This window comes from Tyto alba, unplaced genomic scaffold (genome assembly GCF_018691265.1).
Source record: "Tyto alba isolate M040663 unplaced genomic scaffold, T.alba_DEE_v4.0 Super-Scaffold_14, whole genome shotgun sequence".
Lineage (NCBI taxonomy): Eukaryota > Metazoa > Chordata > Aves > Strigiformes > Tytonidae > Tyto > Tyto alba.
The window spans coordinates 13,901,057-13,917,772 of record NW_024881276.1 but is presented as its reverse complement, the minus strand read 5'-3'; the positions used below and the strand labels follow the sequence as shown (position 1 = coordinate 13,917,772).

Below are 16,716 nucleotides of genomic sequence, written 5' to 3'. Positions count from 1 at the left end.
GTTTGAGGCCGCCTGGAAGAGATTTGGAACCTGTTTTTCCCATACCTGTGTTTGGGGTGGGGAGAGTACCCTGGCCAATGAGCCAGTATACTGCAGCATGTCCTTAGTGTTTCTCCTTTTAGCACTGATTTACATTGGGTGGGGACTGGAGCACCCATTTTACCTGCTCATCAGGTGTCTGAGGTACCAAGTAGAGAGATTTTCTTCCTTGCTCTCTGTCCTATCGGTTGTCCTTTGTATCTTCCTTGAGTGTTTTTTCCTTGCTTTTTAACACAGCAGAAGGCAGTGCATATTTGTGATAGGAACAGGTTATGTAAATCTCTCTAGATAATAATGTTGTTGCATCTGAGAATTTGAGACATGGATGGCTCTTAAACTATGGGGCTTGGTGTCTTCCTATGCCAGGGCATCCTCTGCTTGGCTGTTTTGCATGCAAAGGACTTCTCAAAGAGGAGTTGGCTAAAGTTTGATTTATTTTGCTTACTTTTTACCCTCTAAGGTGTCAGGTAAGAGAGATGATGGTTTTAAAATCTGTCTTGATGGGAATGGAAATGCTCTGGCAGAGTTCTCCTCTGGGGCAGCTGGGGCTTGTTGCGAAGCTCAGTGGAATTGTGTGTAGTTCCTCAGACAGGAAAAAAATAGACATGTCTAAAAATCATCCTGTCTGCATTGACTGCATCTTACTTATCTGTAGAGGTCTTCAGTAGCACTGCCCTTTCCTCCATATTACTTTTAAAGCTGCCTAATTCCTTTAGTAAAAGCAGTCCCTGAGCCTTAAGGAAAGCAGCATGGTATTTTTCAACAGAAGCTATTAAAGAGTTGATTTTAACAGTAAGTAGCCAGTGGCTTTGGGACTGGATAAAAGCAAAGCTTGTCCTTGTTCACTTAAAATAACTTTTTCTGTTTCCCTATCTTGAACTTCCATGTGACTCAGAAATACCTTGCAAATAAATGTCTAGCTGTACACAGGGTATTGAGAAGGTTCTGTAGAAGCTGCGCTCTTCTGTTTCTGTATTCCTTAAGACAATATGAGCGTCACTATGAGCATCACTTGTATGGGTCATGTCAAGGATACTAGTGCAAATAAGAGCAATAACATCCATCTAGTCAAGGATCCATTTTCGATAAAACCATTGGATTTTTTTTAAAAGGAAATTGATAAAATTAGTACTGATCCTACCAACATACTGACATTTAAATGAACTGCTGTTGGTAGACAGCATCAAATCTAATCCAGCACTCAGACTTGAAAGATTGATATAACAACTGCTAAATGGAAAAGAATATCCTGCAGCATTTCCAATCATATTTTGGCAATTCATATACCGAGTGGAATTCAGTTGCATAAGTAATAAAAAACTTTTGCTTCAAACTGTTTGAGATTGTTATGCAAGCAGTTTCTTAATTTGCTGCGTGGTGGACATGAGAAGAGTTTAGTCCTCATTACAACATTGACCGTTCTCTGCTTCCCTCCTTCCCCCACCTCAGCTGTTACTTGCTGCTGCAGCGCCCCATGTACCTTAATGCAGAGCCCTCGTTTGTCCTATGTTGTTCTTTGATGCACACACCCTTAATATGCACCCGTAATGGTAATTGGTTTAGAGTAGAAATTAATTATATTCAGAAGGGTAATTAAATTTAAAAATACTGTATTGCTTTTTAATGTGCTCTGTTTAGAAAATAACAGCTCTTTTGCTCTGTGGAAGAGCCACTCAAGATAAAAAAGACGATAAAGCCAACTGATAGTATCAGGAAACAGTGAGCTACTTACATTCAGTGTTGATGAATATAAAAGAGGAAGACGTTTTTGGGTCTCTTTTAGATGTTTGTATTGTAGATATAAGGTACACTGTTTTGGAATTGTTTGCACAAGTTATCTTAAGTCATAATACTTGTAATATTACTTTGTTTATTGTTTTCGCACCTGTGTCATGTTTTACATAGAGAAAAGAAACTACTTAAGTCAAATGACTTGTATTCTCACTATTGGTTTTGGTTTGTTTGTGTTTTGGGGTGGTTATGGTTTTTCATTCAGATGGTGCAAACACTTGCTCTGTTGCTTAGTCTGAGGAAACCCTGGCTGAATAACTTTGGATTTTGGAGAGTAACATGTATATTTTTGATACTAGCAGTAGATGTGTCTCTTCTTACGTTTTCACTCGTTCTTAATTTAACTTACATGCAAAGCTTGTACATGATAGTTTTTTGTGAAAACTCACTATATCTTTAGTGCAGAGATCTGTAGCTGTTAGAATTTCCAAATGAGGATTGCACGGATAGTTTGATTTGTTTTTAAGAAGGTACTTCACCTATAACATGGACAGGTATGGCTTTGCACATTGTTTGCTGATGACGGAATGTTTTGTCTTACTTAGTGTTAGTCACATGCCAAATTATTAATGTATGAGTTGTTTGTGCTTTCATGTGTCTTATTGTTTTCTTAGGCTTTTTAGTTTTGTGCTAACTTTAAAAAGTTTTTTAAGTAACTATCCTTTCTTTGTGAAAAATGGCCTTCATATTGATCTTTAGCTAAGATGTATCTGCAGGGTTTCATGAGGTTTAATAGATATGTTCTATAGTGCTTTAATGAAAAACTCTTTGCAAATGAAAATGAATGATCCTCTCCACATCATGTAATTGAAGATTTTAACCTCAGATTGTAGTTAGCATCTGCTTTCGAATATGTATGAAAAATCATTTAATTTCTTTAATCTTGTTGATCATGCGTTTTATTCTTAAAACAGTGCTTTCGTAGTAGTTGGTATAAGTGTATTCTGTGACTTGGAAACTACAGAATATTGATGGTCCTTGCTCCAAGCAGCGTTTTTTTTTAAAAAAACAAAAAAAAACCCCAAAAAAACACCAAAAAAAAAAAAAAAAAAACCAAAAACCCCAAACCCATAAATCACCAGGATAATTGAAATTTGACTGCTGTCATCTTATCTTTTTTGATTAATATATAACAATATTCATTAGATATGGAAAGAAAGAATGATTCTGTATAAGTATATGCTTTAATGAGAAAGAGATGGGAATGTGGTTTTCCTTTGTAAAGAATGTGGGTAGAAAGCTATATTGGGGCAAGATGCATAGTAGAAGAAAGTAATGAAATGAAGCAGACTACAGGGAAGAACTGGTGATAAAATAGGAGGTGAAGTTTAGAAAGTGTAAGTAGAGAAAATGGACTGAGACAGAATTAATGTTGGGAGGTGGGAAGTTAAAAGCAAAGTGTGAATTTGAAATGCAAAGCCAGCACACACAGATTTTAAACATGAAAATGGCATCATGAAGTAGCAAGAGAAGAAAGACTGTAGCAAACTAAATCAGGGGAGTGACTTTGGACTCCAGAGATTGGAAGATGGCTTTCTTTTCATGCCCAAAGTACAGACAGGAAGCGATAAGGTATTCAAAACTGTGGGTTTTCTCTGTGCTGTTTCAGAATAGAAAGTACTTGAGCTTTGTGATGCTTCATCTGCTTGATCTGTAGGGAGAAAAAGGAGGAGGAAGGAGGCAGAGAGAGCATTTGCTTGCTTGCCTGGACACTGATGGCACTGACTAGGCAGAAAGGGGTCAAAAAAAGGAGAAGGAAAGGTGGGAAAGCAGCTGCCTGATTTCAGTGGTCTTTGCATGATGTTATCTGATAGACCATGAGCTAAAAACATAGAAGGGAGATAAAAACGGAAGTGAGAGTTCAGAACGCATAGCAGAAAGATGGTCCTCCTGGAGATGGCAGCAGAAATTGTAGCAGCAGGGTGGGTCACCTGGCCGAAAGCTGGCAGCGGTAGAAAGGGTATGTGAGAATTGCCTTTTTTTGCTCTTCGTATAGAGGGTAATATAATGGAATTCTTTATGGTACAAGTGATTTGTAATAAAATTGAGAGCTTAAAGACAAAAGGTAGTGGCTTGCTGTTGGATAATCTGTAGCAGTGTTGGATAAGGTGGAAAAAATGAGGCCAGAAATAAATTACTGGGAGTCATGGTGATGATAAAGATTCTTCAAAGACATGGAAGAGGCAAAAGTACATTGCGGATAACCAGAAGATGATGAGAGGGCATCTGGTGGTGTAGAAAGCCAGTGACCACAGGCAGAGCCCCAGGAAAGTAACACACAGTTTACAGGTATGTGCGTAAAAGTTCCAGTCGTGGAAGTTACTGGAGGATGTTAGGGTCTGATCTGCTGACGGAGGTCCATCGGAGACAAGCAGCTCAACATCAGGGCAGACTGAAGGAGGCAACATGCTTCAACAGGGACTGAAATCCTGTAGTAAAATATCTCAGGGAAAGGAGAATAAGAAACATAAGACCAAAGTAATGAATCAGTGAGATAAAGTACTCTGGCCAAGAGGTGCAGGAGAGGTTTTCTGTGCATTTGATCTGAGTTACCAAAGATATTGGAGACAGAGCAGGGGACTGATAGAAATCAAAGGGGATATGATGTAATCGCAGAACCCTGCAGGATCAAGAGTTTGAAGTGGATAGAATAGGAACTTTATACTAGACCATAAGAACATAGCAAAGGTAGCACGTAATAGGACCAAAAATATTAATAGGATCAACGGGCTAAAAACCATTGGGGCAGGAGTTGGAGGCAGCAGGAGTAGACTTGTCTTTCACAGTAGGAGTTGGGCTACTGAAATGTGAGGGTGAAGGGGTTGCCAGATGCGAATGAGGTACTGGGAGGAGGAAGGGAAGAGGGTAGTAGGTGATGGAATGGTGGGTGGGGAAGAACCAGGTTTTATATGCTTGAAAGGGGGGGAAAAGAAAACGTATAGGGATCGTTGCCATGATAGTAAACCACTGAGAAACTAGCTGAGGGAGGAGGTGGAAGCAAAACTGAGTGGACGTCTTTAAGTGAAAGTTAGGAGACGGTGGGCAGAGAATAAGGTTGACCATATGTAGCTGTGAGTTAAAGGTAGAGCAGGATTTGGGAAGAGAAGGAAATTTTGTTCTTCCACATCTGAAAATCCTAACTCATCAAGCCATGGAGAAGAATGTGGGGGTGGAGGGGAAAAAAAAAACCCAAATCTCAGAACAGCATGATCTGGGCATAGACTAAAAAAAAATACACACGGGGAAGAAATAATCAGAAGCTCTTAAATGCCTAGACTGTAAAGAACATAGTGGAAGAAAGGAGGGAGTTTTTGTAAAAATAAATAAATAAATTGAGCATCCTGCAAAGTAACCTACTTTGGGTTTGAAGTGATCATTTATCTGCGTGGCTAGGAGGAGCTACTGGCATTGCAGCAATTTAGCTGTGCCCAGAAAGGGATGGAAAAAATCCTGAGGTCTGCATAGACAAGAAGGAGTTAATGCTTGTCGAGCATTATTCTTATACAAATTAAGTCCAGAGCACAGCAGCAGCCTCACCAGCAGGAGCAGATGCTAGGCAGTGATGCAACCTGTGTTATTTACTTAGGCCTCTGTAGTGACCTCAGTGGCTTGCAGACAAAGGATACACATATCTGGAGGTGGGTAGCGTGCTGATACCTTCTTTATTCAGTTCTTTTTATTTTATGGCAAACAAGCTCCTGTAATCATCTTGTGTGGAGCAGCAGGGGAACTGTGTCATTTTAGTATGGTTTCAGAAGAAGGAGGGGGGGGGAAAAGCTCCTGAAGAACCGTTTCAGATTTGGTTTCTGGTTTTGTACCAATATAACCAGGAACGTTTAGAAGCCATGATGCGTCGGTCCCTTGAACGCAGCCAGCAGCTGGAACAGAAGCAGAAGCGATGGTCGTGGGGAGGAGCACTGGCTGCAGGCTCAGGAGGGAGAGATGGTAAGTGAAATAGGCTGCCTGCATTGCAGATCTTGAAGTGCAAAATGCATGAGGTTGTGGAGAGAGTAAGGTTGATGCATTTTATAGTTAGGGTGGTAGTGTAGGGGCTACTGCCTTGGGGTGTGAATAAATGTAATTGCTCGCCAGGCTTCCTCTCTCTGATACCTTCTGGGGAAAAAGGTCACTCCTAACTTTAGGAATGCAGATCATTTTAACAGAGTAACCAGATTCTGTTTGGAGGATGCTAAATGCTAAAATTAAAATTTATACTCTCTCTCCCTTATCTTCTTCCCCCTCATTGTCTTCCCACGCACTCATCAAATCTAATATTCACCAAAGGACTGAGTGCTGTCTGAGCCTTTCAAAAGATGATCTGTTTTTGTTTGGTACTTCTAAAAACCTGATGGGAATTTCTAGATGACTATGCAGCATGTGCAGTTTAAAATAGTTTGTTTTTTTCCCCTGCATACTTTTTGTTGCTGCTCTTTTTGATTTGGCTTTGGAACAAATTATTTTTATTACATAATCAGTCATGTACTGCTTTTATATTTCAAAAATATGCATGCTTTCAGTTTTAAATCATATAATTTATTTAAATTTGTCCAGTTTGAATAAACTGATGTTATGGGGAAAAATATCCATGTTTGCGTGATGATGAAATATGACAGTTACTCTCTTTTAAACAGTGTGTAAATATACTTAACTCTGTAAAGGCAAACTCTTTCATGTCATAGTTTTCACAGTATGCTGTTTAAAAAGCTAGGAAATTAAATATATATGATAGCAAAAGAAGTCTTTTATGCTTTGAGAAAGAAACCAGTTTGCCTTTGTGATGCAGTTTATACTTAATTCTAGCCCCCCCAACTTATTCAGTAATTTCTTTCACCTCTTTTTGCTCTGATTTCTCTGCTGTGTAGGTGAATCAGAAAATACCCCACCCCCTGTTCTAGGTTTAGCTGCCAACACCCTTCCTCCAGACCCTGTGACCTCTACTGTTCCTGCTGATTCCTTCAATGGTATTTCAGAGAATCACAGAACCATCGTGTCTCGTTTATAGCTGTTCTAATCACTGTAATCCATCCACTGATCTTGTCCTTCCTAACCACTGTTTTCTTATTATTTCAGTCTGGTGCTCTACGGCATTACCCTTAGCGATGTGGACCAAATGTCTTTTTAATTTCCTTTTAATTTTGTCATGGTGGAACAGTGCATGCCTCACATTCCAGCACAGTAGAGGCATTTCATGGTTTTATCACTAACTGTAGACTTCTACTGCTTAGATTATCATCTCTCTTAATTCTGCGGGTGCTCTGTGTTTGTGTGTGTGTGTAAATATAATTACATATGTATTTGACAGTTCTTATGGTCATGCACAGGTGCTGTTGGAAAAAATTTCAGTTGCACAGTAAGAGAAAATGTGTTATGGAGATCATGTTTCATCAAGACTGTCCCCTTTTTCTGTCTCAAGCGCCTTTTTCTGCAATATTTTAAGAACGAGCAAATTTGGTATAAACAGCCATGCTGTTTTCAGACTCCTGAATTGGATTTTGGCCAAGCTGGTATTTGTAACAAACTCAAGTAGTTGACTTTGTTTAGGCAATTGCATTTTGTTTTCTTTTATATTATTCAGCTATGTTTTTGTTTGGTTGGTTGGTTGTTTTTTAATTATTATTCCCATAAAAGGACTGTGAAATAGAGGAGTCCTCAGAGTTAAGACTGGATTGTGTATAGGATTTCTAATTTTAATTGCAAATGTACTTAGCATTTTGAAAATGTGACACAGACTGTGTGCTTTTTAAGAACTAGATTCCCTCTCTCCCCTCAGAGGAGGCGCTAGGCTTGGATATTACTCCTGCAAAAATCACAGTAAATGTTGTTCTGCCCACAGTCTCACTGAACTGTTATTTCTGTGCAGATAGATTAAAATTTTTGTGCTAATTGTTGCTCATGTACAAAGAGATTTGGATGTGCAACTGATATTTTGCAGCATACCAGCATTATACGTGCTTTTTTAAGAAAGCCAATGTAGAGAGTTGTATAGTTTACTGTAGTAGATGTAGGCAAATCTTGCAGACTGCACTGAGGCAACGTTTCGATGGATGTAATAGGGAATGCAGTAATTTAAGGGGTGTAGAATTAGGGCCACATGTGTAGAGCTGAAAATATTTTTGGTTTTGAAGGAAATAAAATTCAGAATTAAGAAACAAAGCATCTATGCTTTAAGCTTCTGAGCATCAAGCAGTGATCATCATGTACACTGTGGTACACCGTAGGAATACTTGAATAACATTTTTCTGACATGCAGTTGAATAAATGGCAAGGTAGGAAATAGATATTGTGCTCAAACAGACTTTGGCAAGCAGTATTTCAGAGGAAAAATGAAAGCACTTGGGGTAGTACCAAAAAGCTGCTGCCTTTTTTTTTTTTAATATTCTCAAAGGCGAAAAGATAAAGCCGAATGGCTGGTGGCAGATCAGTCATTAAAACAGTGAGTTCTCATCATGCGAATGTACAAATATTGGTTATTTCATGTTCATGTTAGAATAATACCTGAGGTCTACCCCAGCTCTTCTAGACTGAAAGTAGAAGGGAGGATGAAGAGAGACGACGTGTTCAGCGTTGTCATGTGTGCAGTTCTTTTTCTTTAGGCAACTTTCTGCTTCTGCTGGTATTGAGTATCTTGTATCAGAATGGCTTCACTCACTGAGACCTAATACAAAATTATTTGACTGTGGCAATATAAAAGGCTGTTGTGAAACTGGAATGTTGAATTCACAAGCAGAAAAGTTGCATCCCAAAGTGTATCTTATAAAATGCTGGTCCTCCAGCAGTCAGAAAGAGCTTATCCCATGCCTTATTCAGGGCTGTGATTGGTGGCAAGGGCCATGAGTACAAATGCAAGGTTAATTTGGGGAGTTGATCACCACTGTGATGTGAATACAAATATCTTCAATGCGTCTCTCTGCAGCATGTGACAAACTTTCAGCTTCTACAATGAATCTGCCAAAGCAAATGGAATCGCCAATCAGTAAGCGCCTCTCCTCCTCCACAGCGGCCATAACACATTCCCCTGACAGAGGCAAGTGAATATGCTGGTCTCCTCCCAGCATAAACTCTCCCTTCTGCTTAAAGCCCTTCTTGTCCATATGGCTGTGTAACTCACTTATGTCTATTGTTCAGAACAACTCAAACATTTTAGGGGTTGCAAGTTAATATAATAAGATAGTTCTGCAGCCTGTCCCAAGACTGTGCTGCTGTGTTGGAGATCCTAGTCCAGCAACAAATGCTGTGGGGTCTTTTTTACAGATTCTTTATCAATTTTTGATATTCCAGCAAACAGGGTTATAATTACATGCAGTGACTGCAGCAATTTCCTATAACTGTACAGCTTGTGATCTTGTAGCCAAATAATGAAAAACAAGCAAACCAAATATGTGGCTTGATAATAGACATAGGAGGTACCGTGGGCAGAATTATGTCCAGTGAGCCACCTGGGAGACTTCAGTCTGGTGACCAGAGTTGTAGAGCCCTTTAATTTGATTTGAAACTGATCCATGAAAGGCTCAGCAAAAGACGATCATCTTGAAGGATTAGTGGCTACTAAATACTACAGAGAGGACTGAAGGGCTTATCCCGCTGTGAACTCTTTGGATTCTTATCGTTTGTTTTGTGTGGCTTTTTTTCCTTCTCCCACCCTTTTTTTAAACTCTAATGAGAAAAAATATATCGACTGAAGTAAGTGACAATGGAGACTTGTTTCTAGAATGAAAAAAGAAGGTAAATTTAATTTCTGAATTGCTTAATGAAAACTCATGAATCAGCCTTGAGGTTATGATCATAGATGGCTATATATATGCATATAATAGGAACATCTATAAATATCTGTCATACAGTTGACACTTATATTTAGAGTGTAGGAAGGATGCAGGCATACTGTGTAAATAAGACTTACATAATGCAGTGAGACTGCAAATTTTTAAATGCAGTCCCAGTATGGTTGGCACGTTAGTAAGTAGCTGTGCTGTTACACCAAATGTTTCACCTTTTCTACTGGGGAAGAAAGCAAACATTTTTAATGCTGAGTCATGAAAGCAACCATTTTGCAGAATGGAACCTGCCTGTGTGTAGGATCAAAATGCAACGTGGTCTTAACCTTACTGTATTTATTGTACAGGTGGGAAAATAATTTAAAAATACGGAGAAACTAGACACCTTTTTTTCAGAGAAAATGAAAATTATCTTGAAATATTTTAAATCTCAGACACTTTGATTTTTTTTATTTAATCATTTCATCATTTTGTTTCAGTTATTTTAATGTAACATTGTTTTATTTCTTTGCATCTTAAATTTTGTTTTACTTGCTCCCATCCTTCAGCTCACCGCATGCATCTTAGTCCAATGGAAAACTTTATTGTTTCTCGACTGCTGACTCCCACACAGTCATCTTTAGCCAGAAGCAGAAGTACATTAATGCTTTCTGAGCAGTACAATAATCCAGGTAAAAATGTGAATTACTTTGAAACTGTTAAGGTATGGTTTCGGTTACATTTCAGTAGCTGCTGAAAGAAATGGAGTACTATGAACCAAATGACAATTTACATGTTGGTGCAAAATCAATGATGAACTAAGTTGTTCGTGATAGCAGTGTATTTAAAAGCTTGAAAAAACACATCATCCTGTCTGTCTTGTTCTGAATGTCTTTTTATAAAGAATTTTTTTTTTAAATTGAATTAACAAAATTACTAAAACCTAAGCAAATAGAAAAATGAATATATTAATTTAAGAAACACTTTTTTAGACTAATGTGTGACACCTCTCAGAGGCTTTATTTGATATATTAATGTCCTTCCTTTCATACCCACATGGTATGTAGAACAAAAATCCCAGTGCACCATTTAAGCCTTAATTATTTTTTCCAGGGTTCCAGTTCTTTGCTGTTAAATTACTTTTTGCCTTTAACTGTGTGACTGTACATGTATCTTTATATGTGTGTGTGCACATATAAAATGATACTTACTTAGAGGAAAAAACAGGGACACTGATAGGAATGTGTCAGTTCCAGAAATTACTGATTTTTAAGAAACTAAAAATTAGGGATGATAGTTACTGTTCCTATTTGTAAATGGCAGTCTAATAAAACCATTACTTTGCAAACATCTGCAGAACTAATGTTTTCAGTCCTGCTAATACTTCGGCAATTGCCTGACTTCCAGAGTACTTTCTACTTACAAACCGATACCTGGTCATAGGGTTTGCTGAAACAAGGGCAAAAGTTTTAACAGCTGTTTTTACTTCTGTTAAAAACAAAAAAAACCCACCCCAGACCCCACATCCAAACACCTGTCTGCAAAAGGAAACATTTTATCCAGTATAAAACTAGTTAGACAGTAAAAGACTGATCATCTTTATGGTATTTTCATACACCATAGTTGAAATAGGCTCAGGTTCTGCATCTCTGCTTTTGATATAAAGCTATTTAAAAATGAATGGCAAAGTAAGCCGACTTTTCTTTGTGCGTTACTTTGTTGTTGCAGTACATAGGGACATTTATATTGAACGGCTCTAAAATTACTTCCCGTGTTTCTACATTAAAAGCAGCATCTCTTGGAAGCAGAAATATTGTCATACAGTACTTGGCCCGTGAGAAAATTCCCAGTTTACTTACTGCTCAGGGATCAACTACTGCTAAGGCTGAACAAAAGCTGGCTTGAAATTAAATCGGTATATTCTGCTTAAAATTTGGAGGTGAATTTCTGGGGTTGCCTACAGGTTTTCCTGTTGTATTTGATATTGAGGAAATCAATAGAAACTTTCTTTGTTCCTCCCCACTCGTTTTGTTTGTAAACTCCCAGCATTATCTCTTTCTTCATCGCAGGATCTTTAAGGTAGCACACTGGCATGTCTGACAGGGATTCAATTTGGCCTGCAAACTGCTTCTTCCTGAGCTGAAACAGGAGTGCTGATTCTGGGAACAGCTCGTTTCCTCACAAGGCAATCAGGCTGTAGCACAGGTTCTAAGCAGCATCACTACTCAGAGTGGCCACTGAGGGTTGAGGGAGATCGCCCGCTTGTCCTGTACTTCTCTCTGTAGAAGTAGCTTCCTGAATGGGGAAGAGGGTTCCTCCTTTTCAAGAGCTCATACTGTGCCTCATCATTATGTTTGGGTCAAAATAGCTCTGCTCCTGCATTTTCTGTAAGCTTAGAAATGAGTCTCAATTAAAGACTCTTTCTCTATTAATGTCACTTTCAGTCAAGATATTCAGGCAAACAGTTGTTATTGGACATATATATAGCTTTCTTTTATAGTTGAAGTAAAAATACTTAAGCAGCATTTAAGTTTATGAACATTTTTCTTAATACTCAGTGAACTTCTGTCATCTTGCTGGAGAGTCAAAGCATATGTAGGTACAGTTAAACTTAAAAGCATACAAATAGGCTTCATAAGAAATTTTATAGAACTGCCCCCAATAAAAAAAATTGGAAATGTGAATTCTTCTACATTTCAGCATTACTGCTTTTCTAAAGTCGGTATTGTTCTTGACTTCAGTTGTATGAGATTGGAAACACACTGTCATGTGGTTATGATTAGTGTCTGTCTTATTAATAAAGCATATACTGTTGATCTGTATCTATGTGAAAGTTTCATCTTAGAAGGCAATGTGAGCAAAACTGGGAGTAAAATATCCTATTTAAAAAAAAAAAAATCCCATTCATATTGCAAATAAATTTAAAACACCCAGAAAGAGTTGCCCTGTAAACTGTAATGCATGTGTCACACCCAAACTGATGTCTACCACAAATAACAATAACCAGAATACCTACAGCAGCATTTAGTTTAAGCTTGAGTTTGGTTGGGTTTTTTTTTGATGAAGTAGTATTTTGAAAAGCACTTCAGGTATTTAGGAGCCTTTGCCATGTTTAGATTTTTAAAAAAAAATTCCCTACTCTTCTGTCATCTTTCCTGTTTTGCAGTATTTGTTCAAAAGTCATTCAACTAGAATTGTGTGATTATTCTTTTTATCGTATGCAAAGGAAGGTGAACTTCTCAGAATAAATAAGAATCACAGTCATAGTCAGGTGATTCAAAAGGTATATGGGTAAGAGAGTGATATTTTAGAGATAATTTTAAAAACCCCCCATCTATAAAATGTTACTTTTAGTTGAGGCATTTTTAGTGAATGTGGTACTATGTTGCATGTGTTATATTGTGACCTTTTTAAACACTTTCTAAAAAAACCTTGAAAACTACCTTTGAACATTATAACATAAAAGTATGCTGTTTTCTCCTCTCCTTTACTTCCTCTTTATGCTCCCTTTTGCTCTTGCTATTGTACTATAACTCTTTAGTATTCCATATCTGTCCTCGTGTAGCACCAGCTAGTCCTCTTAAATCTCCTTACAAGCCTTCCCCCACCCGAAGCACCGACAGAAAGAAAGCAACTTCACCCTCCACTTCCGATGCCATGAAAGGGGCGGCTGCAGCTGAAGTTACTCAGGTGGGTTTGCAGTGGTTTTGATTTCTCTTCTGAGTAAACTGATGCAGCTTCTGGTGGTTGTCTTTCCCTTTACATTCATAAAAATAAAGTGCTACCCCTGTTGCAAGAAAGTAAGCCTTGCATGCATCTGTTGCTTTTGTGCTCCTGTTTAGCAGCATTTTGGTACCTTCTTCCTCCTGGAAATTAGTGTTGAGTGCTGGTATTTGGAACAGCAACACTTATTTTCAGGGAACTGAGATTTCTGGCACTGAAGTGTATGTTTCTGGACTTGCCTGTAGCTTCTGGGAATAGGGATGATAAATAGGATATCTCTGCTGAGAATGACTATCCAGTCTTACTGGTTAATTAGCAAGCTTCACATATTTCGGAAACTTGCCAAGTGTGTTGACAATGCCTCTGTTTTATACCAATTGCTTAACTCTTTCTTTGGACACTTTTAATGCTCTTTGCTTAAAAGATGCATTATTGATCCATATCAGTTTCCAGAAAAGCAAAGTCAAGTCATTCACCTTCTCCCGAGCCTACACAGTGTAAGGCATGCTTTAAAAAAAAAAAAAAAAAAAAAAAAAAAAGAAAAATCTATGCTAGGGCTGTAAAATTCATATAAGGTCCTGTGTCTTGTAATAGTTAATAGTAGGGGAATTTGTGCCATCTATATTAGGTACAAGTGAGAGGACCAAAGCTGGGAGCTAAAGATTTGTGCTGTGTCTCTCTTAGGTGTGATTCAGTGTTACATCCAGCATGTCTTAAGAGGTGTTGCAGGAGCATAAAGATGATTTTGAAAACTCCACCCAGTGCTGCCTCTTCTCCCAAAAACTCTTGGAGATGCTCTGATGTAGTGTTACTTATCTGCAGCTTGTATACTATGCCCATGCAAGACGTGGGGGCGTGGGGATATTAAGTCTATGTAAAATAAAAAACTGTTGTACCTCAGCTGTGAGCTGGTGTTTAAAAAACTTTTATCTTAAATGTATGTTACACAAATGTGTTTATATGACATCTTGTTAGAAAAACAATCAAATATATTTCTGATGTGTTGGTCCTAATTATGGTAACTAAAATGAGCTGTGCTTCTAGACTGAGAAGATAAAGAAAGAGAAACGACCCGCAACACCTGGTTCATCATCTGGTGTGGGATCTCCTCTAAGAAGGTCTGATTCTCCTGCCGCCATGTCCAGAAGATCTGCATCACCTGCAACACCTAAGTATGCCTTTCTTGTTAGTGATCTAGTATGCTGTGAGATTCTTGTTACCCATAAAGGAGATATAGATTCTTGAGGAACTTCCTTTTGAAGTGTTGTGTAAAATCTAGTTAATTTTAGTTATACATACACACACACACATACACAGAGGGAGAGAGAGAGAGGTGTAGATGAACAGATATAATGTATGTAAGATATTGTTAGTGCTCACTAGAGACAATTCTTTGCCTTTTCTCGGTCATTTGAAATTATCATGGTGCATTTCATATTTCATGCGAAATTTTATTTAATATTTATTTTTGAATGTGGTTTTGTTTTATTTGGTTTTGAAGAAAATCTGCCTAATGTGAAGAAATGTAGAGAACATGAATACTGAACTAGAAGTACCAACATTTAAAAAACACATTTCCTATTGCTGGCGTGACCATCTGGTTCCACAAAGATTCTTAACTGTGCATCATCTAAACATTTGGTTTTAATCTTTGCTTATTTGCAGACCTCTGTGGGTCTGTTGCTTTTTATTGTTGTTTTGGTTGGAGTTGGGTTTAGTTTTTTGGGAGGGAGGGGGGTGTGTGTGTGTGTTTGTTCTGGGTTTTTTTTTGTTTGGTTTTGTGTTTTGGGGTGTTTTTTTTGTTGTTGTTACATTTTTTTTGTTTTGTTTTGTTTTTAATGTAGAGTTGTGGACCTATAGCATATCTGAGCTTATTAGCAATTGAGTTGCTTTTCTTAGTTGTCTTTTGCAGATATGTAGTCCTTGTACCACAGCTTGCAACTCACAAGCCTAAGCAAATGTGTCTTCAGCTTTATTAGAACAGGATATTAAGTCTAGCTCAAATGCAAAAGTATACTAAAGTAGTTGTGGTCTACAGCAGTTGTCCGATTTTCTTTGTTTTGGCTGTTATGTTTTTTGTTTTGTTTTGTTTTGTGGTTGTTGTTCTGGGGTTTTTTGTTTGGGTTTTTTTTTGTTTGGTTGGTTTTTTTCCCCCCTAGACCCTTTTTCCAGGTACTTCTATCTTGAAAATTACCTCCTTTTGTCCGATTTTATATATTTATTTATTTTAGTCTAAAACAGTCTTGATGATCCCCTTTCTAACAAATTTATTCCGCTTCAAAATCTAGCTGGTGTTCCCTTTCTGTTTATCTCTTACGTGCATAGCCCTTTAACGGAGGATCATTTTGTGTGTGAATCTGGTGTTAGATAAAATACAGAAAACCATCCAACTCCAAGCATTCTTTCTGTTTTAGACATCCCTTCGCATGAAACTGGAAACTTGCAAATCTTGGTTCATATTACAGGGCTACAAATTCTCAAACTTTAAATACTATAGATAATGTCATCAGATTCTGAACTACATACATTTTGTGAATAATTGAATGATATGAAATGTTAATGATAATTAGCTTTTTTCATTACAATTTTGAGCAGCTCATTGTCTAGTGGCACTCCAAAATGTACAGATAAAAGTTTTACCTAGAAAAAAGGATATTATTCTGTAAACATTGATATTCCCTGTTCAGAATGCAACTTTCAGTTCAGTCAGCCAGTATAAAAGGCATACCAAGAGACACATTTAATTAAGCAAAATGATTTGTGGGAAATGTGTTGCTGAGAGTGAAGTGCTTCTTGATGGGCAGACAGTAAAAAGGTTGGTATAGCTGATCATAGAGATATCCAGGGAGAAAAGAAGAAAAAGCTTTTATGAAACAAACAAATGTCTAGTGCTTCGTGAAAAAAGTATGCCCAGTCTTAATTTGTAGCACTCATTTCCATGGCAGGTTGGGCAAAGATGGAGACTATTTTCTCAGAGGTGCAAATTATGAGAACCTTTTTCTAGTAAAATGTTTTAATGCCTATAAGGAATATAAACCACTGTTTTTAGAGGGAGGACCAGATACTGCATGAAGGAATTAAGAAGCCTACTGGTGAGTTCCTCTGTGATTGTGAGCCACAGTAGTTACCCCCTTTTTTTTTTCCCCTTAATTTTTCCTCCCTCTCTTTCTCAAGACAATCTGATTGTGACTGCTGCTAGAAATGCATTATTGAGCATTTAATCTTAACATGGCCCAATTAGAACACCCTCATTGACCTTAGGAGAGATACAGTGAATAGAGTTTTTAAATCCATGTTCGTTACTGACTGCAGAAAGACAGTTTTGCTTCAGCACCCTCAGGGGTTTCCCTCAGAAATTTAAAATAAAATGAAAAAAGGCATCCTCCTCACCATATTATATTATGTAAAGATA

At 37.8% G+C, this 16,716-nt stretch overlaps 1 protein-coding gene across 10 annotated transcripts in view; it reads left to right on the top strand.

Moving 5' to 3' along the window:
- The window catches only part of MAP7D2 (MAP7 domain containing 2), an 84,611-nt gene that overhangs the window by 52,506 nt on the left and 15,389 nt on the right, over positions 1-16,716 (top strand). For 3 of the 10 annotated variants that reach the window (XM_033010061.2, XM_033010066.2, XM_033010063.2), the window contains exons 4-9: positions 5,661-5,775; positions 6,693-6,791; positions 8,744-8,854; positions 10,151-10,273; positions 13,123-13,271; positions 14,349-14,476. In XM_033010061.2, the coding sequence (XP_032865952.2) occupies positions 5,661-5,775; positions 6,693-6,791; positions 8,744-8,854; positions 10,151-10,273; positions 13,123-13,271; positions 14,349-14,476 (725 nt within the window). Of the gene's footprint in view, positions 1-5,226; positions 5,469-5,660; positions 5,776-6,692; positions 6,792-8,743; positions 8,855-10,150; positions 10,274-13,122; positions 13,272-14,348; positions 14,477-16,716 lie in introns of those variants that run through there. The other 7 variants (XM_033010071.2, XM_042788755.1, XM_042788757.1 and 4 more) reach the window with 7 other exon arrangements.